The 24,745-nt window shown below is 53.3% G+C and overlaps 1 protein-coding gene across 1 annotated transcript in view; it reads left to right on the top strand.

Annotated features, from left to right (window-relative positions):
* The window catches only part of NALCN (sodium leak channel, non-selective), a 164,462-nt gene that overhangs the window by 39,737 nt on the left and 99,980 nt on the right, over positions 1 to 24,745 (top strand). The window contains exons 12-13 of the mRNA XM_032978490.2: positions 1,421 to 1,588; positions 21,974 to 22,165. Of these exons, the coding sequence (XP_032834381.2) occupies positions 1,421 to 1,588; positions 21,974 to 22,165 (360 nt within the window). The remainder of the gene's footprint in view (positions 1 to 1,420; positions 1,589 to 21,973; positions 22,166 to 24,745) is intronic.

The raw sequence follows: 24,745 nt of genomic DNA on the forward strand, positions 1-24,745 counted from the left end.
ATAGACTCACTCATAGAGTCACAGACTCACTCACTCACAGACTCACACACAGACTCACAGACTCACTCACTCACAGACTCACACACAGACTCACAGACTCACTCACTCACAGACTCACTCACAGACTCACTCACTCACTTACAGACTCACACACAGACTCACACACAGACTCACTCACAGACTCACTCATAGACTCACTCATAGAGTCACAGACTCACTCACTCACAAACTCACTCACAGACTCACTCACTCACAGACTCACTCACTCACAGACTCACACACAGACTCATACACAGACTCACTCATAGACTCACAGACTCACTTACACACAGACTCACACACAGACTCACACACAGACTCACACACACAGACTCACAGACTCACTCACACACAGACTCACTCACAGACTCACTCACAGACTCACTCACAGACTCACTCACAGAATCACTCACAGACTCACACACAGACTCACTCACAGACTCACAGAGTCACACACAGACTCACAGACTCACTCACAGACTCACACACAGACTCACTCACAGACTCACTCACACACAGACTCACTCACTCATAGACTCACTCACTCATAGACTCACTCACAGACTCACTCACAGACTCACAGACTCACTCACAGACTCACACACAGTCTCACAGACTCACTCACAGACTCACACACAGACTCACTCACAGACTCACAGACTCACACACTGACTCACTCACAGACTCACGGACTTGAGGAGGTGGATGAGGTTGAGGAGGTGGAGGTGGAGGAGGTTGAGAATGAGGAGGTTGAGGAGGTTGAGGAGGTGGAGTAAGTTGAGGAGGAGGAGGTTGAGAATGAGGAGGTGGAGGAGGTTGAGAATGAGGAGGTTGAGGAGGTGGAGGAGGTTGAGAATGAGGAGGTGGAGGAGGTGGAGGAGGTTGAGAATGAGGAGGTGGAGGAGGTGGAGGAGGAGGTGGAGGAGGTTGAGAATGAGGAGGTGGAGGAGGTGGAGGAGGTTGAGAATGAGGAGGTGGAGGAGGTGGAGGAGGTTGAGAATGAGGAGTTGGAGGAGGTTGAGGAGGTGGAGGAGGTTGAGAATGAGGAGGTGGAGGTGGTGGAGATGGAGGAAGTTGTAGGAGGTGGAGGAGGTGGAGGAGGTTGAGAATGAGGAGGTGGAGGAGATGAAGGAGGTGGAGGAGGTTGAGAATGAGGAGGTTGTAGGAGGTGTAGGAGGTGGAGGATGAGCAGGTTGTAGGAGGTGAAGGAGGTGGAGAATGATGAGGTTGTAGGAGGTGGAGGAGGTGGAGGAGATGGAGAATGAGGAGGTGGAGGAGGTGGAGGATGAGGAGGTGGAGGAGGTTGAGAATGAGGAGGTTGAGGAGGTGTAGGAGGTGGAGGATGAGGAGGTTGACGAGGAGGTGCCGTCTCCCCCTCCAGGTGGTGTTCACGGTTCTCTTCGACCTGGAGGCTCTGCTCAAGATTTGGTGTCTGGGCTTCAGGGGCTACATCTCCTCTTCGCTTCACAAGTTCGAGCTGCTGCTGGTGGTGGGGACGACGCTGCACATCATCCCCAACCTCTACCACTCGCAGCTCACCTACTTCCAGGTGGGCACGCTCACCCGCACGCTCACCCAATCACCGAATCACCCACTCATTCACCTAATCACCCACCCGCACGTTCACCCGCACGTTCACCCACACGCTCACCCAATCACCAATTGTTTCCCCTCAACGTGACTTTACCGAAAGAACCAAAAATATAAAAAAATATATACTACTCTACTGTTGTATGTTGTTTGTGTCTGGGCGATTTGTTTACGTTACGCTCCCGCCGTGTGTTTGTGCGTATCGTGTTTGTTGTTGTAACTTTGCGACCTTCCCATATTGGACAGCTGTGATGATGATAATACCAGATTCCGATTCCGATAGAGATACTCTTTGGTTCTATTCGGTAAAGTCACCACGTAGGTAAAAAATAAAACAACAAAAATCACGACGTTTCGGCCACAACACAAGCGGCCTTCTTCAGGTGAAGGGACCGGACTGTCCCGAGGACAGCGCTGGAGTGAAACACAGCCACGCTCAGACCGCGGACCTTTAAGCTGTGTGAGAGGAATTAAGGTGCCTTGACAAAGGAATTAGAATATCAAGGCGCTCTGTTTCCTCTCACACAGCTTAAAGGTCGCGGTCTGAGCGTGGCTGTGTTTCACTCCAGCGCTGTCCTCGAGACAGTGCTGGTCCCTTCACCTGATGAAGGCCGCTTGTGTTGTGGCTGAAACGTCATTATTTTTGTTGTTTTATTTTTTACCTACGTGACTTTACCGAATAGAACCAAAGAGTATGGATCCTTGCAGTCACGAAAGCTTTAAATCTAGAATCCGATAGAGATGCTACGTAGCTCAGTGTGTGGGGCCTTACCTGGTCAAAATAAAGTAACACCAACCCGTCAACCCCTTATCATCGCCCTACCAAACTACAAACCAATTCAGAGCTTATTGGTCACCCCGTGCCCTTTTAAATCTCAACGTCCACCCTATGGAGTCCTATCGCAAGGGAGAGATGCAAGCAAATAGACGATCACCACTAGCACACTCACCCACACACTCACTCACCCACACACTCCCATCGCTGTCAACCCCTTTATCAGTGCCCTACCTACCTTACTACAGACCAATTCACACCGTATTGGTCACCCCCGTGCCCCTTATAAACCTCAACGTTCATCCTACAAAGTCCCATCGCAAGGGAGAAACACAAACAGGCGCAATTTTATTTGTGCCCGTATTGTGAAACGGCCGTTACGCCCGCATGATCCCCTGACAAACTCAATTTCCCTGGACAAAGAATAACGGGGTAAGCCGTACGGGTCGACAGCGGTGGTTTGATAGCCAGCAGGCGGTAACACCGATTCGTATATTTCGACATCCGGTGTAATGACAGAGTGCCACCTGTCGGCCTGTAAGGGTAATCACGGGCGTGGGCAAGGTGATGTCACAACCAATCAGAGGGAGGGGTGGGGGGGGCGTGTCTGGGTTAAAGGTTAAAGGCGGGGTTGGTCGGGAACCTGCTGGAAGGTTCTTGGAAGGGGGCGTGGCAGGAGGCGGGGCCTGGCCACGCCGAGAGGTATATAAGGGGGATGGACCCGCGTGGGGAGATCCTCCCGCACGGCTCCCAGTGTCGTCACCATGACGCCAGCCAGCCAGTCAGCCGTGCGGTCGCATGTAGGGACTACGTAGAGAGGTCGGCTGTGTGTCGCTAAAGTAGTGACGTGTTTACATCACGCAGTGTTGTGAGCAGTGAGAGGAGACGCGCGTGTGTGTGTGTGCGTGAGTTGTGCCCAGTGTGAGAATAAATGAGAAGAAGCCATCTACATAGCTGCTTACCCCGAGATGCCAATGCCCTGACAGTGGCATTGTCTCTGGGCTAACGCTGTTTGTGAGACTCGGCTTTAAACACATTCTCCTGCAGAGAGAAGGAGGGAGCTGCTGGTAGTAACTTTGGGTTACTGCTCGGTCAACGGCCAGGGTCAACAACAACGGCGGCACCACGTGGTGGTGCGTTCCGCACAATATGCCCCACTGTGAGGGCGGGCACAAGCCGGCGTGAGTTGGTGAAACGTTGAGTTTTATAAGGGGGGCACCACGGGGTGACCAGCCCCTCCGCACCCAGCCCCACCCCTCCCACCCCCACCCAGCCCCTCCCCACCTTCCCCTCCCCACTCAGCCCCTCCCCACCCAGCCCCTCCCTCCCCACTCAGCCCCTCCCCACCCAGCCCCTCCCTCCCTACCCAGCCCCTCCCCACCCTCCCCTCCCCACCCAGCGCCTCCCCACCCAGCCCCTCCCCACCCTCCCCACCCAGCCCCTCCCCACCCTCCCTACCCAGCCCCTCCCCACCCTCCCCACCCAGCCCCTCCCTCTCCACCCAGCCCCTCCCCACCCAGCCCCACCCCTTCCATATTTGGATGCACGATGGACGGACGGACACAATACCCACTCCCGTGTGGGCTGCTGCTGCTGCTGGTGGCGGTGTAGTAACCAGGAGGTTCCTGCGCAGTAAGGGAACGGCGATCTTCGATTCGGAAGCTTTCGTGACTGCAGGAATCCGCGCTCTGTGGTTTATTTCGGTGCAGTCGTCACGTGGTAGGGTAGAGAAGTAAAACGAAATGAGTCACGTGACGTTTTCGGCGTGACGCCCGCTGCGGCTGTCGCGATCTGCACCTGGAGGCGGGCGGTCGTGTTGGAGTTCGAATAGTCGCGAGTTATTGCGTTTGAGTTCTCTACCCCACGTGGCGACCTTGCCGAAAGGCAAATTGTTGGTTCAGTATCAACCCCTGTAATGGTGTCGTTTGTGTCTGGCCCTTTGGCGTTTATGGGAGAGGGTGGGAGGGCGGGGGAGCGGTGGTGCAGCGGTTAGCGCACTGCGCCACAAACCTCCGGGTGACGCCGGTTCGGTTTGCCGCTCAGTGCCAACACCACTGGCGATCACGATCACTGTCACCATCATCATCATCACCTCCACCACGATCACCATCACTGTCAACATCATCATCATCATCACCATCATCATCATCACGTCCACTACGATCACCATCACTGCCACCATCATCACCATCACCATCATCACCTCCACCACGATCACCATCACTGCCACCATCATCATCATCACCATCATCACCATCACTGTCACCATCATCACCATCACCATCATCACCTCCACCACGATCACCATCACCATCATCACCTCCACCACGATCACCATCACTGCCACCATCATCACCACCACCATCATCACCTCCACCACGATCACCATCATTGCCACCATCATCACCACCACGATCACCATCATCACCTCCACCAGGATCACCATCACTGCCAACATCATCATCATCACCATCACCATCATCACCTCCACCACGATCACCATCTCTGACACCATCATCACCATCATCATCACCTCCACCACGATCACCATCACTGTCACCATCATCACCACCATCATCACCTCCACCACGATCACCATCACTGCCACCATCATCACCACCATCACCATCATCACCACCATCACCATCATCACCTCCACCACGATCACCATCACTGCCACCATCATCACCACCACCATCATCATCATCACCTCCACCACGATCACCATCACTGCCACCATCATCACCACTACCATCATCACCTCCACCACGATCACCATCACTGCCACCATCACGACCACCATCATCATCATCATCACCTCCACCACGATCACCATCACTGCCACCATCATCACCACCACCATCATCATCATCACCTCCACCACGATCACCATCACTGCCACCATCATCACCACCACCATCATCACCTCCACCACGATCACCATCACTGCCACCATCACCACCACCATCATCATCATCACCTCCACCACGATAACCATCACTGCCACCATCATCACCACCACCATCATCATCATCACCTCCACCACGATCACCATCACTGTCACCATCATCACCACCATCACCATCATCACCTCCACCACGATCACCATCACTGCCACCATCATCACCACCATCACCATCATCACCTCCACCACGATCACCATCACTGCCACCATCATCACCACCATCACCATCATCACCTCCACCACGATCACCATTACTGCCACTATCATCACCACCATCACCATCATCACCACCATCACCATCATCACCTCCACCACGATCACCATCACTGCCACCATCATCACCACCATCACCATCATCACCTCCAACACGATCACCATCACTGCCACCATCATCACCACCACCATCATCATCATCATCACCTCCACCACGATCAACATCACTGCCACCATCATCACCACCATCACCATCATCACCTCTACCACGATCACCATCACTGCCACCACCACAATCACCATCATCACCTCCACCACAATCACCATCACTGCCACCATCATCACCACCATCATCATCACCTCCACCACGATCACCATCACTGCCACCATCATCACCACCATCACCATCATCACCTCGACCACGATCATCATCACTGCCACCATCATCACCACCATCATCACCTCCACCACGATCACCATCACTGCCACCATCATCACCACCATCACCATCATCACCACCATCACCATCATCACCTCCACCACGATCACCATCACTGCCACCATCATCACCACCATCACCATCATCACCTCCACCACGATCACCATCACTGCCACCATCATCACTACCACCATCATCACCTCCACCACGATCACCATCACTGCCACCATCACCACCACCATCATCATCATCACCTCCACCACGATCACCATCACTGCCACCATCATCACCACCACCATCATCAGCATCACCTCCACCACGATCACCATCACTGTCACCATCATCACCACCATCACCATCATCACCTCCACCACGATCAACATCACTGCCACCATCATCACCACCATCACCATCATCACCTCCACCACGATCACCATCACTGCCACTATCATCACCACCATCACCACCATCACCATCATCACCTCCACCACGATCACCATCACTGCCACCATCATCACCACCATCACCATCATCACCTCCACCACGATCACCATCACTGCCACCATCATCACCATCATCATCATCATCATCACCTCCACCACGATCACCATCATTGCCACCATCATCACCACCATCACCATCATCACCTCTACCACGATCACCATCACTGCCACCATCATCACCACCATCACCATCATCACCACCATCACCATCATCACCTCCACCACGATCACCATCACTGCCACCATCATCACCACCATCACCATCATCACCACCATCACCATCATCACCTCCACCACGATCACCATCACTGCCACCATCATCACCACCATCACCATCATCACCTCCACCACGATCACCATCACTGCCACCATCATCACCACCATCACCATCATCACCTCCACCATGATCACCATCACTGCCACCATCATCACCATCATCACCATCATCACCACTATCACCACCCTCACCATCATCACCTCCACCACGATCACCATCACTGCCACCATCATCACCATCATCACCTCCACCACGATCACCATCACTGTCACCATCATCACCACCATCACCATCATCACCTCTCCCACGATCACCATCACTGCCACCATCATCACCACCATTATCACCTCCACCACGATCACCATAACTGCCACCATCATCACCACCATCACCATCATCACCACCATCACCATCATCACCTCCACCACGATCACCATCACTGCCACCATCATCACCACCACCATCATCACCTCCACCACGATCACCATCACTGCCACCATCACCACCACCATCATCATCATCACCTCCACCACGATAACCATCACTGCCACCATCATCACCACCACCATCATCATCATCACCTCCACCACGATCACCATCACTGTCACCATCATCACCACCATCACCATCATCACCTCGACCACGATCACCATCACTGCCACCATCATCACCACCATCACCATCATCACCTCCACCACGATCACCATCACTGCCACCATCATCACCACCATCACCATCATCACCTCCACCACGATCACCATTACTGCCACTATCATCACCACCATCACCATCATCACCACCATCACCATCATCACCTCCACCACGATCACCATCACTGCCACCATCATCACCACCATCACCATCATCACCTCCAACACGATCACCATCACTGCCACCATCATCACCACCACCATCATCATCATCATCACCTCCACCACGATCAACATCACTGCCACCATCATCACCACCATCACCATCATCACCTCTACCACGATCACCATCACTGCCACCACCACAATCACCATCATCACCTCCACCACAATCACCATCACTGCCACCATCATCACCACCATCATCATCACCTCCACCACGATCACCATCACTGCCACCATTATCACCACCATCACCATCATCACCTCGACCACGATCATCATCACTGCCACCATCATCACCACCATCATCACCTCCACCACGATCACCATCACTGCCACCATCATCACCACCATCACCATCATCACCACCATCACCATCATCACCTCCACCACGATCACCATCACTGCCACCATCATCACCACCATCACCATCATCACCTCCACCACGATCACCATCACTGCCACCATCATCACTACCACCATCATCACCTCCACCACGATCACCATCACTGCCACCATCACCACCACCATCATCATCATCACCTCCACCACGATCACCATCACTGCCACCATCATCACCACCACCATCATCAGCATCACCTCCACCACGATCACCATCACTGTCACCATCATCACCACCATCACCATCATCACCTCCACCACGATCAACATCACTGCCACCATCATCACTACCATCACCATCATCACCTCCACCACGATCACCATCACTGCCACTATCATCACCACCATCACCACCATCACCATCATTACCTCCACCACGATCACCATCACTGCCACCATCATCACCACCATCACCATCATCACCTCCACCACGATCACCATCACTGCCACCATCATCACCATCATCATCATCATCATCACCTCCACCACGATCACCATCATTGCCACCATCATCACCACCATCACCATCATCACCTCTACCACGATCACCATCACTGCCACCATCATCACCACCATCACCATCATCACCACCATCACCATCATCACCTCCACCACGATCACCATCACTGCCACCATCATCACCACCATCACCATCATCACCACCATCACCATCATCACCTCCACCACGATCACCATCACTGCCACCATCATCACCACCATCACCATCATCACCTCCACCACGATCACCATCACTGCCACCATCATCACCACCATCACCATCATCACCTCCACCATGATCACCATCACTGCCACCATCATCACCATCATCACCATCATCACCACTATCACCACCCTCACCATCATCACCTCCACCACGATCACCATCACTGCCACCATCATCACCATCATCACCTCCACCACGATCACCATCACTGTCACCATCATCACCACCATCACCATCATCACCTCTCCCACGATCACCATCACTGCCACCATCATCACCACCATTATCACCTCCACCACGATCACCATAACTGCCACCATCATCACCACCATCACCATCATCACCACCATCACCATCATCACCTCCACCACGATCACCATCACTGCCACCATCATCACCGCCATCACCATCATCACCTCCACCACGATCACCATCACTGCCACCATCATCACCACCACCATCATCATCATCACCTCCACCACGATCACCATCACTGCCACCATCATCACCACCACCACCATCATCAACTCCACCACGATCACCATCAAAGCCACCATCAACACCACCATCATCATCACCTCCACCACGATCACCATCACTGCCACCATCATCACCACCACCATCATCATCATCACCTCCACCACGATCACCATCACTGTCACCATCATCACCACCATCACCATCATCACTTCCACCACGATCACCATCACTGCCACCATCATCACCACCATCACCATCATCACCTCCACCACGATCACCATCACTGCCACTATCATCACCACCATCACCATCATCACCACCATCATCACCTCCACCACGATCACCATCACTGCCACCATCATCACCACCATCACCATCATCACCTCCACCACGATCACCATCACTGCCACTATCATCACCACCATCACCATCATCACCACCATCACCATCATCACCTCCACCACGATCACCATCACTGCCACCATCATCACCACCATCATCATCATCATCACCTCCACCACGATCACCATCACTGCCACCATCATCACCACCATCATCATCATCACCTCCACCACGATCACCATCACTGCCACCATCATCACCACCATCACCATCATCACCTCTACCACGATCACCATCACTGCCACCATCATCACCACCATCATCACCTCCACCACGATCACCATCACTGCCACCATCATCACCACCATCACCATCATCACCACCATCACCATCATCACCTCCACCACGATCACCATCACTGCCACCATCATCACCACCATCACCATCATCACCTCCACCACGATCACCATCACTGCCACCATCATCACCACCACCATCATCACCTCCACCACGATCACCATCACTGCCACCATCACCACCACCATCATCATCATCACCTCCACCACGATCACCATCACTGCCACCATCATCACCACCACCATCATCATCATCACCTACACCACGATCACCATCACTGTCACCATCATCACCACCATCACCATCATCACCTCCACCACGATCAACATCACTGCCACCATCATCACCACCATCACCATCATCACCTCCACCACGATCACCATCACTGCCACCATCATCACCACCACCATCATCACCTCCACCACGATCACCATCACTGCCACCATCACCACCACCATCATCATCATCACCTCCACCACGATCACCATCACTGCCACCATCATCACCACCACCATCATCATCATCACCTACACCACGATCACCATCACTGTCACCATCATCACCACCATCACCATCATCACCTCCACCACGATCAACATCACTGCCACCATCATCACCACCACCATCATCACCTCCACCACGATCACCATCACTGCCACCATCACCACCACCATCATCATCATCACCTCCACCACGATCACCATCACTGCCACCATCATCACCACCACCATCATCATCATCATCACCTACACCACGATCACCATCACTGTCACCATCATCACCACCATCACCATCATCACCTCCACCACGATCACCATCACTGCCACTATCATGACCACCATCACCATCATCACCACCATCATCACCTCCACCACGATCACCATCACTACCACCATCATCACCACCATCACCATCATCACCTCCACCACGATCACCATCACTGCCACCATCATCACCACCATCATCATCATCACCTCCACCACGATCACCATCACTGCCACCATCATCACCACCATCACCATCATCACCTCTACCACGATCACCATCACTGCCACCATCATCACCACCATCATCACCTCCACCACGATCAACATCACTGCCACCATCATCACCACCATCACCATCATCGCCACCATCACCATCATCACCTCCACCACGATCACCATCACTGCTACCATCATCACCACCATCACCATCATCACCTCCACCATGATCACCATCACTGCCACCATCATCACCATCATCACCATCATCACCACCACCATCACCACCATCACCATCATCACCTCCACCACCATCACCATCACTGCCACCATCATCACCACCATCACCATCATCACCTCCACCACAATCACCATCACTGTCACCATCATCACCACCATCACCATCATCACCTCTACCACGATCACCATCACTGCCACCATCATCACCACCATCATCACCTCCACCACGATCACCATCACTGCCACCATCATCACCACCATCACCATCATCACCATCATCACCATCATCACCTCCACCACGATCACTATCACTGTCACCTTCATCACCACCATCACCATCATCACCTCTACCACGATCACCATCACTGCCACCATCATCACCACCATCATCACCTCCACCACGATCACCATCACTGCCACCATCATCACCACCATCACCATCATCACCACCATCACCATCATCACCTCCACCACGATCACCATCACTGCCACCATCATCATCATCACCATCATCACCATCACTGTCACCATCATCACCATCACCATCATCACCTCCACCACGATCACCATCACCATCATCACCTCCACCACGATCACCATCTCTGCCACCATCATCACCACCACCATCATCACCTCCACCACGATCACCATCATTGCCACCATCATCACCACCACGATCACCATCATCACCTCCACCAGGATCACCATCACTGCCAACATCATCATCATCACCATCACCATCATCACCTCCACCACGATCACCATCTCTGACACCATCATCACCATCATCATCACCTCCACCACGATCACCATCACTGTCACCATCATCACCACCATCATCACCTCCACCACGATCACCATCACTGCCACCATCATCACCACCATCACCATCATCACCACCATCACCATCATCACCTCCACCACGATCACCATCACTGCCACCATCATCACCACCACCATCATCATCATCACCTCCACCACGATCACCATCACTTCCACCATCATCACCACTACCATCATCACCTCCACCACGATCACCATCACTGCCACCATCACGACCACTATCATCATCATCACCTCCACCACGATCACCATCACTGCCACCATCATCACCACCACCATCATCATCATCACCTCCACCACGATCACCATCACTGCCACCATCATCACCACCACCATCATCACCTCCACCACGATCACCATCACTGCCACCATCACCACCACCATCATCATCATCACCTCCACCACGATAACCATCACTGCCACCATCATCACCACCACCATCATCATCATCACCTCCACCACGATCACCATCACTGTCACCATCATCACCACCATCACCATCATCACCTCCACCACGATCACCATCACTGCCACCATCATCACCACCATCACCATCATCACCTCCACCACGATCACCATCACTGCCACCATCATCACCACCATCACCATCATCACCTCCACCACGATCACCATTACTGCCACTATCATCACCACCATCACCATCATCACCACCATCACCATCATCACCTCCACCACGATCACCATCACTGCCACCATCATCACCACCATCACCATCATCACCTCCAACACGATCACCATCACTGCCACCATCATCACCACCACCATCATCATCATCACCTCCACCACGATCAACATCACTGCCACCATCATCACCACCATCACCATCATCACCTCTACCACGATCACCATCACTGCCACCACCACAATCACCATCATCACCTCCACCACGATCACCATCACTGCCACCATCATCACCACCATCATCATCATCACCTCCACCACGATCACCATCACTGCCACCATCATCACCACCATCACCATCATCACCTCGACCACGATCATCATCACTGCCACCATCATCACCACCATCATCACCTCCACCATCACCTCCACCACGATCACCATCACTGCCACCATCATCACCACCATCACCATCATCACCACCATCACCATCATCACCTCCACCACGATCACCATCACTGCCACCATCATCACCACCATCACCATCATCACCTCCACCACGATCACCATCACTGCCACCATCATCACCACCACCATCATCACCTCCACCACGATCACCATCACTGCCACCATCACCACCACCATCATCATCATCATCACCTCCACCACGATCACCATCACTGCCACCATCATCACCACCACCATCATCAGCATCACCTCCACCACGATCACCATCACTGTCACCATCATCACCACCATCACCATCATCACCTCCACCACGATCAACATCACTGCCACCATCATCACCACCATCACCATCATCACCTCCACCACGATCACCATCACTGCCACTATCATCACCACCATCACCATCATCACCACCATCACCATCATCACCTCCACCACGATCACCATCACTGCCACCATCATCACCACCATCAACATCATCACCTCCACCACGATCACCATCACTGCCACCATCATCACCACCATCATCATCATCACCTCCACCACGATCACCATCATTGCCACCATCATCACCACCATCACAATCATCACCTCTACCACGATCACCATCACTGCCACCATCATCACCACCATCATCACCTCCACCACGATCACCATCACTGCCACCATCATCACCACCATCACCATCATCACCACCATCACCATCATCACCTCCACCACGATCACCATCACTGCCACCATCATCACCACCATCACCATCATCACCTCCACCACGATCACCATCACTGCCACCATCATCACCACCATCACCATCATCACCTCCACCATGATCACCATCACTGCCACCATCATCACCATCATCACCATCATCACCACTATCACCACCCTCACCATCATCACCTCCACCACGATCACCATCACTGCCACCATCATCACCACCATCATCACCTCCACCACGATCACCATCACTGTCACCATCATCACCACCATCACCATCATCACCTCTCCCACGATCACCATCACTGCCACCATCATCACCACCATTATCACCTCCACCACGATCACCATAACTGCCACCATCATCACCACCATCACCATCATCACCACCATCACCATCATCACCTCCACCACGATCACCATCACTGCCACCATCATCACCGCCATCACCATCATCACCTCCACCACGATCACCATCACTGCCACCATCATCACCACCACCATCATCATCATCACCTCCACCACGATCACTGCCACCATCATCACCACCACCACCACCATCATCAACTCCACCACGATCACCATCACTGCCACCATCACCACCACCATCATCATCACCTCCACCACGATCACCATCACTGCCACCATCATCACCACCACCATCATCATCATCACCTCCACCACGATCACCATCACTATCACCATCATCACCACCATCACCATCATCACCTCCACCACGATCACCATCACTGCCACCATCATCACCACCATCACCATCATCACCTCCACCACGATCACCATCACTGCCACCATCATCACCACCATCACCATCATCACCACCATCATCACCTCCACCACGATCACCATCACTGCCACTATCATCACCACCATCACCATCATCACCACCATCACCATCATCACCTCCACCACGATCACCATCACTGCCACCATCATCACCACCATCATCACCTCCAACACGATCACCATCACTGCCACCATCATCACCACCATCATCATCATCATCACCTCCACCACGATCACCATCACTGCCACCATCATCACCACCATCACCATCATCACCTCTACCACGATCACCATCACTGCCACCATCATCACCACCATCATCACCTCCACCACGATCACCATCACTGCCACCATCATCACCACCATCACCATCATCACCACCATCACCATCATCACCTCCATCACCATCACTGCCACCATCATCACCACCATCACCATCATCACCTCTACCACGATCACCATCACTGCCACCATCATCACCACCACCATCATCACCTCCACCACGATCACCATCACTGCCACCATCACCACCACCATCATCATCATCACCTCCACCACGATCACCATCACTGCCACCATCATCACCACCACCATCATCATCATCACCTACACCACGATCACCATCACTGTCACCATCATCACCACCAACAACAACAACAACAACCGCCATTCGCCACTAAGTGGCGGTGACGTCACCACGACGCTTGTGCCAGGCTATGTGCACCCTGAGGCCACGTGAAGTGTCGAACGCCCGCTGGCAGGAGGTCACGGGGCAGACCCAGGTACCACGGGTCGACTGACTGAGATGACTGGCTGATGCACCACCTGTGCCCCCTACTGTGCCAACCTGCTGTGCTTTAGCCACCCGGCGCTCCGCTCGCTGTTGTGAGCGTCGCTCCTCCGCCTTCCGTTGTTGTTGGAGGGCGACTGCCTCCAACTGCCCAGTAGCATCCTTCACGAGCCTCCTCCACAGAGGCCGATCTTGACACCGCTGGTACCAGTCATCGGCAAGTCCACTCAGCTCCACGTCCTCCTGTACCACATCACTCCATCTCTTTTCTAGCCCGTGCCGCGCCCGCTTAGCCCCCTCAATCCGGCCAAACAAAAGCTGTTTCGGCATGCGGTGGCTGGGCATGCGGGCTACATGACCCAGCCATCGCAGCCTTGCCTGCCGGAGGAGCTCACCGATGGGACCCTGCCCAGATCTTTCAAGGATTTGTGAGCTCCTCACACAATCCAGTCTGGTTAAACCCAGGATGGATCGTAGGCAGGTCAGCCTAAATGTTTCTAACCGGCGAAGATGTTGCATTAGGGGGGTCCACGTTTCGCAAGCGTAGAAAAGGGAGGAAATGACCGTGGCCGAGAAGACCTGAAGCTTAGTGCGGAGCGACAGACCAGGTAGCTTCCACACAGCGTTACGCAACCGATGAAAAGATATTGCCGCTCGACTGATTCGGAGTGAGACCTCTGCTGTTAAACTGGAGCCAGTCATAAGCACACTGCCCAGGTATGGGAAACTCTCCACTCTCTCCACAACTGCCCCATCACCGATTGGGAGTTGTGGGGGTGGAGTGTCCGATGGTACAAAATACCCAGGCAGGTGCTTAGTTTTGGTGGGGCTGATGGTAAGGCCCGACCTCTTAGTGGCACGCTCCAGTCTCAGCAGCAGCGTCTCCAACTCCTCCTCTGACTGAGCAGCTATTACCAAGTCATCAGCATACATAACGTGGTTGAGTAATAGGGAGCCATCCCTTGACCGCACCCGGGCATCGATTAGCCTCCCATTATATCTGTACCATATGGAGATTCCCCCGGTACAGCTATTGAAGGCTTCACGAACTACGTGGTCAAAATAGATGTTAAATAATGTGGGAGCCAGAGGACATCCCTGTCGCACCCCAAGGTGTACAGGGAATGGCTCTGACTCCCGGCCACGTAGTTTTACCCGGGCCCGCTCACCATCATGAAGGTCCTTAATGATCGTGAGCAGAGGGTCAGGTACTCCAAAAGCACGAAGAACGACCCAGAGCCCAGGCCTACTGATGGTATCATAGGCCTTGACCAGGTCAATAAAGCAGAGATGTAGGTCTTGTTGGAATTCCCTACACCTCTGCTGTAGCAGACGGACAGAAAATATGGCATCTGTGCAGGACCGCCCTTTCCTGAAACCGCATTGGGGCTCCGCAAGCCTCTCCTCAGCGTGCCTGGCAAGGCGATGCTGAATAATCCTTGCCAGGACCTTTCCCGGCACACTGAGGAGTGAGATGCCCCTGTAGTTGTTACAGTCTGTGCGGTCCCCCTTCTTAAAAAGGGGGACCACCAGGGCATCCTTCCAATCCTGCGGAACCCGTCCAGTGGTCCAAACTGTTGTTATGATGTCATATAGGGCAGTCTGTGCACAAACGCCACCCTCCCTCAGCATTTCGCTTGGGAGATCATCTCTGCCCGCTGCCTTTCCTGGTCTCAGACTCCGGATCGCCTTCAATACTTCCTCAGCAGATGGCACCTCAGCCAGCCACTCACAGGGGGTGACTTCATCCAATATTTGAGGCACCGCAGCCTCAGCAGGGTCATCCTCACTTTGTGCCACGATGTTTTCCTGGCTGAGGGATTTTCCCTCCCCCAGGACCTCACAGAAATTCTCAGCAAATCTGCGAACCTGTTCCTGGGGGTCGGAAATTGGATCACCGTTTTTTCCCCTAATGATGGTAATAGGTGTGGCGCTGCAGGTTACTTTTTTGATGGAGTTAAATAGAGATTTGTGATCACGGGCCACTGAGGCAGACTCCATCTCCTCAGCAACCCGCGACCACCACCCATCCTTGCAGCGCCTCACGGCTCTCCGAACCTCCGAGCGAAGGCTGCGGTAAGCCTCCTCATTCTCTGACGTGGGATTCTGTAGCCGATGACAGTGGGCCTGTCGCTTTTTCTCAACCATCCTGAACAACTCCTCTGTCATCCAGGGTGTCTGGGGAGGTCTGGACCGCGTACCCAAAGCAGCCATTGCAGCTGCATGAGTCACAGTCCTAAACCTCGCCCATTTACCCTCGACATCAGGAGGAGTAGGGGACGATGCCAATCCCAGCCGCAAGCGATGATGAAATTCTCGCTTGCAACTTTCATCAGATAACTGAGACCAGGCCACTTTAGGTTGGAATGGGGTCCTGGGTGTACACCCACCACCGGAGTGGAAGAATGGCAGGCGCATCTTACAGATGACTAGTCGATGGTCAGAGGGCAGATCAGCTCCACGGTAGGTCCTGGTGTCAAGGACATGGGCTCGCATTTGCTGGTCCGTCACTATGTAGTCCAGCAGATGTTCTTGCTTGGACCCGGCATGCATCCATGATGTTGTGTGGATGCGCCGATGCCAGAACAGCGTGTTGGTAATTACAAGCCCATGGGCTGCACAAAAATCTAGCAGCCTCCTACCGTTGTTATTGAGCTGATCTGGCCCATGCCCTCCAATCACTCCAGACCAGGTGCCAGTATCATGACCAACTCGGGCATTGAAGTCACCCAACATGATGACTCTATCCCGAGGGGCCACTTTAGCCAGCACCTGTGATAGGAGGTCATAGAAGGCATCTGACTCATCGGCTTTGCCTGCATCCCTCCACGGATGTTCATCTTCGGTGGGGGCATAAGTAACCACGACCACCATTCCTCGCCTCCGGTTGATGGGAAGGCGAGCCCAAAGTAGCCTGGGGCTTACAGCTTCCCACACCTCACCGCCACGCTCCCACGCCCCCTTCATTCTTTTGTTCAAAAGAAGACCCACACCCTGTTGTTTGGCAGTCTGCTGCCCCGAGTAGAGGACTGTCCACCCCTCATGGTGGCAGGAGCCAGAGCCGGTCCACCGGACCTCCTGAATGCCGCATAGATCCAGGCGGTACCGGTCCAGCTCCCGACAGAGGAGTGGCAGCCTCTCCTCTGCAGTGAGCGTTCGAACATTCCACGTGGCCACCCGTAGTGGCTTTTCGTTGTTTCTGGAGTAGCCCCGAGGGTAGGTATTCAATCTCCTGGCTCCGGCAATTGGGGTTTGGCCAGGAGACGTCATAGACGCCTGGCCCCTCAGGGCCTCCCGCACAAGCTTAGTTGTTACATATTTCAGTTTAATTCGTGGTTTTGTGGTAATTAATTGAAGGTGGAGGGGTTACCAGCCCCTCGCACCCGTCCAGAGCCCCCGTTTAGCCCCTGTGGTGGACACATATGCCATGAGGGGAGGAGCCAATCAAAATTGGAACTCCCCCCACAGCGCTGTCCACGACAGAGTTGCCCGTCCGGCACCGCGAGGAGGTAGGGGGTTGTTTTGCCGGACCCTCAGTCTCGACTCTTTTTCAGATTTATCAGTAGGGGGCGATGTTGCCACGGGAATTGTAGTCAAGTAATTCACCATCATCACCTCCACCACGATCAACATCACTGCCACCATCATCACCACCATCACCATCATCACCTCCACCACGATCACCATCACTGCCACCATCATCACCACCACCATCATCACCTCCACCACGATCACCATCACTGCCACCATCACCACCACCATCATCATCATCATCACCTCCACCACGATCACCATCACTGCCACCATCATCACCACCACCATCATCATCATCATCACCTACACCACGATCACCATCACTGTCACCATCATCACCACCATCACCATCATCACCTCCACCACGATCAACATCACTGCCACCATCATCACCACCATCATCACCTCCACCACGATCACCATCACTGCCACTATCATCACCACCATCACCATCATCACCACCATCACCATCATCACCTCCACCACGATCACCATCACTACCACCATCATCACCACCATCACCATCATCACCTCCACCACGATCACCATCACTGCCACCATCATCACCACCATCATCATCATCACCTCCACCACGATCACCATCACTGCCACCATCATCACCACCATCATCACCTCCACCACGATCAACATCACTGCCACCATCATCACCACCATCACCATCATCACCACCATCACCATCATCACCTCCACCACGATCACCATCACTGCCACCATCATCACCACCATCACCATCATCACCTCCACCATGATCACCATCACTGCCACCATCATCACCATCATCACCATCATCACCACCACCATCACCACCATCACCATCATCACCTCCACCACGATCACCATCACTGCCACCATCATCACCACCATCACCATCATCACCTCCACCACGATCACCATCACTGCCACCATCATCACCACCATCATCATCATCACCTCCACCACGATCACCATCACTGCCACCATCATCACCACCATCATCACCTCCACCACGATCAACATCACTGCCACCATCATCACCACCATCACCATCATCACCACCATCACCATCATCACCTCCACCACGATCACCATCACTGCCACCATCATCACCACCATCACCATCATCACCTCCACCATGATCACCATCACTGCCACCATCATCACCATCATCACCATCATCACCACCACCATCACCACCATCACCATCATCACCTCCACCACGATCACCATCACTGCCACCATCATCACCACCATCACCATCATCACCTCCACCACGATCACCATCACTGCCACCATCATCACCACCATCATCATCATCACCTCCACCACGATCACCATCACTGCCACCATCATCACCACCATCATCACCTCCACCACGATCAACATCACTGCCACCATCATCACCACCATCACCATCATCACCACCATCACCATCATCACCTCCACCACGATCACCATCACTGCCACCATCATCACCACCATCACCATCATCACCTCCACCATGATCACCATCACTGCCACCATCATCACCATCATCACCATCATCACCACCACCATCACCACCATCACCATCATCACCTCCACCACGATCACCATCACTGCCACCATCATCACCACCATCACCATCATCACCTCCACCACAATCACCATCACTGTCACCATCATCACCACCATCACCATCATCACCTCTACCACGATCACCATCACTGCCACCATCATCACCACCATCATCACCTCCACCACGATCACCATCACTGCCACCATCATCACCACCATCACCATCATCACCACCATCACCATCATCACCTCCACCACGATCACCATCACTGCCACCATCATCACCGCCATCACCATCATCACCTCCACCACGATCACCATCACTGCCACCATCATCACCACCATCATCACCTCGACTACGATCACCATCACTGCCACCATCATCACCATCATCACCATCATCACCACCATCACCATCATTACCTCCACCACGATCACCATCACTGCCACCATCATCACCACCATCACCATCATCACCTCCACCACGATCACCATCACTGCCACCATCATCACCACCATCATCATCATCACCTCCACCACGATCACCATCACTTCCACCATCATCACCACCATCACCATCATCACCTCTACCACGATCACCATCACTGCCACCATCATCACCACCATCACCATCATCACCTCTACCACGATCACCATCACTGCCACCATCATCACCACCATCACCATCATCACCACCATCACCATCATCACCTCCACCACGATCACCATCACTGCCACCATCATCACCACCATCACCATCATCACCTCCACCACGATCACCATCACTGCCACCATCATCACCACCACGATCACCATCATCACCTCCACCACGATCACCATCACTGACACCATCATCACCATCATCACCTCCATCACGATCACCATCACTTCCACCATCATCACCACCACCATCACCATCATCACCTCCACCACGATCACCATCACTGCCACCATCATCACCTCCACCACCATCATCACCTCCACCACGATCACCATCACTGCCACCATCATAACCTCCACCACCATTATCACCTCCACCACGATCACCATCACTGCCACCATCATCACCACCATCATCATCACCACAATCTCCATCACCACCTTAATCATAACCACCACAGAGGTGATGATGGCAGTGGTGCGACTCGCTACTAACAGCACTTGCCCCTACAGTCTGTTAGAGGCTACACGGGGGACCTTTGTCTGTGTCTACCTTCACAGGCACTGCTGCTACTCGCGACCCAACAGCACTTGCCCCTGCAGTCCGTTAGAGGCTACACGGGGGAGCTTTGTCTGTGTCTTCCTTCATAGGTGCTGCTGCTACTAACACCACTTGCCCCTACAGTCTGTTAGAGGCTAAACGGGGGACCTTTGTCTGTGCCTTTGCGCGCGTGCGCGTTGCTGGCCCCACGCGCCCCAGGTGCTCCGCGTGGTCCGCCTCATCAAGATCTCCCCGGCTCTGGAGGACTTCGTCTACAAGATCTTCGGGCCCGGCCGTAAGCTCGGCAGCCTGGTGATCTTCACCGCCAGCCTGCTGGTGGTCATGTCGGCTGTCAGCCTGCAGATGTTCTGCTTCGTCGCTGACCTGGACCGCTTCACCACCTTCCCCCGGGTCTCGCTGCTCATCCCCCCCCCCCTCCACCCACCCTTCTCTACCCACCCCCCCACCGCCACCCGCACGATGGTTGCCACATGACGATTGCCAGATCGTGATTGCCACATGACGATTGCCAGATCGCGATTGCCACATCACGGTTGCCAGATCGTGATTGCCACATCACGGTTTCCAGATTGTGATTTGCCGTATCACGGTTGGCCGACGACGATCGGCAGACGGTGATTGACGGATGGGTGATTTCCAGACGATGATTTGCCAGATCGTGATTGCCGCATCGTGGTTGACAGATCATGATTGACGTATCATGATTGACAGATCATGATTGACATATCATGATTGACAAATGATGATTGACGGATCATGATTGACAAATGATGATTGACTGATGACGATTGACATATCATGATTGACAAATGATGATTGACTGATGATGATTGACAGATCATGATTGACATATCATGATTGACAAATTATGATTGGCAGTTGATGATTGGCGGATCATGATTGACGGATCATGATTGACAGATGATATTTTGCTCGATGTGCTGAATGGCAATGATGTGCTGGGCAGTGCCGTGGGGGACGAGCCAATTTAGACTTCCCATTTCCCCAATGGCGTTTGTGTCCACCACAGCGGCCCAACGGGGGCTCTGGTTGGATACATGGGGCTGGTCACTTCTCCACCTTCAACTAAACTACTGCAATACCACAAATTATTTTTTAAACATAAGCTTGTGCCGGAGGCCCCGGGGTGACAGGCGTCTATGACGTCTCCTTTGCCAAACCCCAATTGGCGGAGCCAGGAGATTGAATCCCTACCCTCGGGTTCCTCCAGAAGCTGCAAAAAAGCTGCTGCGGATGGCCACGTGGGATGTTCGAACGCTCACTGCGGAGGAGAGGCTGCCATTCCTCTGTCGGGAGCCGGACCGTTACCGCATAGATATCTGTGGTAGTCAGGAGGTCCGGTGGATCGGCTCTGGCTCCTGCCACCAAGAGTGGGGGACAGTCCTCTACTCGGAGCAGGAGAATGGCAAACAACAGGATGTGGCTCTTCTTCTGAACATAAGGGGGTGTGTGAGCATGGCTGGAAGCCCCAGGCTACTTTGGGCTCGCCTTCCCATCAATGAGAGGCGAGGAGTGGTGGTCGTGGTTACTTATGCCCCCACCGAAGATTAACATTAGTGGAGAGATGCAGGCAAGGCCGATGAGTCAAATGCCTTCTATGTCCTCCTGTCACAGGTGCTGGCTAAAGTGGCCCCTCAGAATAGAGTCATCTTGTTGGGTGACTTCAATGCCCGAGTTGGCCATGATGCTAGCACCTGGTCTGGAGTAATTGGAGGGCATGGGCCAGATCAGCTCAATAACAACGGTAGGAGGCTGCTAGATTTTTGTGCAGCCCATGGGCTTGTAATTACCAACACGCTGTTCCGGCATCGACGCATCCACGCAACATCATGGATGCATGCCGGGTCCAAGCAAGAACATCTGCTGGACTACGTAGTGACGGAACAGCGGATGCGGGCCCATGTCCTTGACACCAGGATCTACCGTGGAGCTGATCTGCCCACTGACCATCGACTTGTCATCTGTAAGATGCGCCTGCCATTCTTCCACTCCGGTGGTGGGTGTACACCCAGGACCTCATTGACACCCATAGCGGCCTGGTCTCAGCTAGCTGATGAAAGTTGCAAGCAAGAATGTTATCATTGCTTGCATCTGGGGTTGGCATCGTCCCCCACTTCTCCTGATGTCGAGGGGAAATGGGCGAGGTTAAGGACTGTGGCTCATGCAGCTGCAATGGCTGCCTTGGGTACGCGGTCCAGACCTCCCCAGAGACTCTGGCTGACAGAGATGTTCAGGCTAGCTGAGAAAAAGCGACAGGCCCACTCTAATCGTCTACAGCATCACACATCAGAGAATGAGGCTTATGGCAGCCTTTGCTCAGAGGTTCGGAGAGCCGTGAGGCGCTGCAAGGAAGGGTGGTGGTCGCGGGTTGCTGAGGAGATGGAGTCTGCCTCAATGGCCCGCGATCCCAAATCCCTATTTAACATCAAAAAGTAACCTGCAGCGCCACACCTATTACCATCATTAGGGGAAATAACGGTGATCCAATCTCCGACCCCCAGGAACAGGTTTGCAGATTTGCTGAGCATTTCTGTGAGGGCCTGGGGGGAGGGGGAATCCCTCAGCCTGGAAAACATCGTGGCACAAAGTGGGGATGACCCTACTGAGGCTGCGGTGCCTCAAATATTGGAAGAAGTCACCCCCTGTGAGTGGCTGGCTGACATGCCATCTGGTGAGGAAGTGCTGAGGGTGATCCGGAGTCTGAGACCAGGCAAGGCAGTGGGCAGAGATGATCTCCCAAGCACAATGCTGAGGGAGGGTGGCGTTTGTGCACAGAATGCCCTATATGACATCATAACAACAATTTCGATTTAATGCTTTCGTGACTGCAAGGATTCATCTTCTTTGGTTCTTTCGGTAAAGTCACGTAGAATGAGAATAAAATAATAAAAAAAAACAATAAAATTCTCACGACGTTTCGGCCACAAGACAGCCGCTTGCGTTATGGCC

This window comes from Petromyzon marinus, chromosome 67, assembly GCF_048934315.1.
Source record: "Petromyzon marinus isolate PM22_M1 ecotype Great Lakes invasive population chromosome 67, UKy_Petmar_22M1.pri1.0, whole genome shotgun sequence".
In the NCBI taxonomy this organism is placed as follows: Eukaryota; Metazoa; Chordata; class Hyperoartia; order Petromyzontiformes; family Petromyzontidae; genus Petromyzon; species Petromyzon marinus.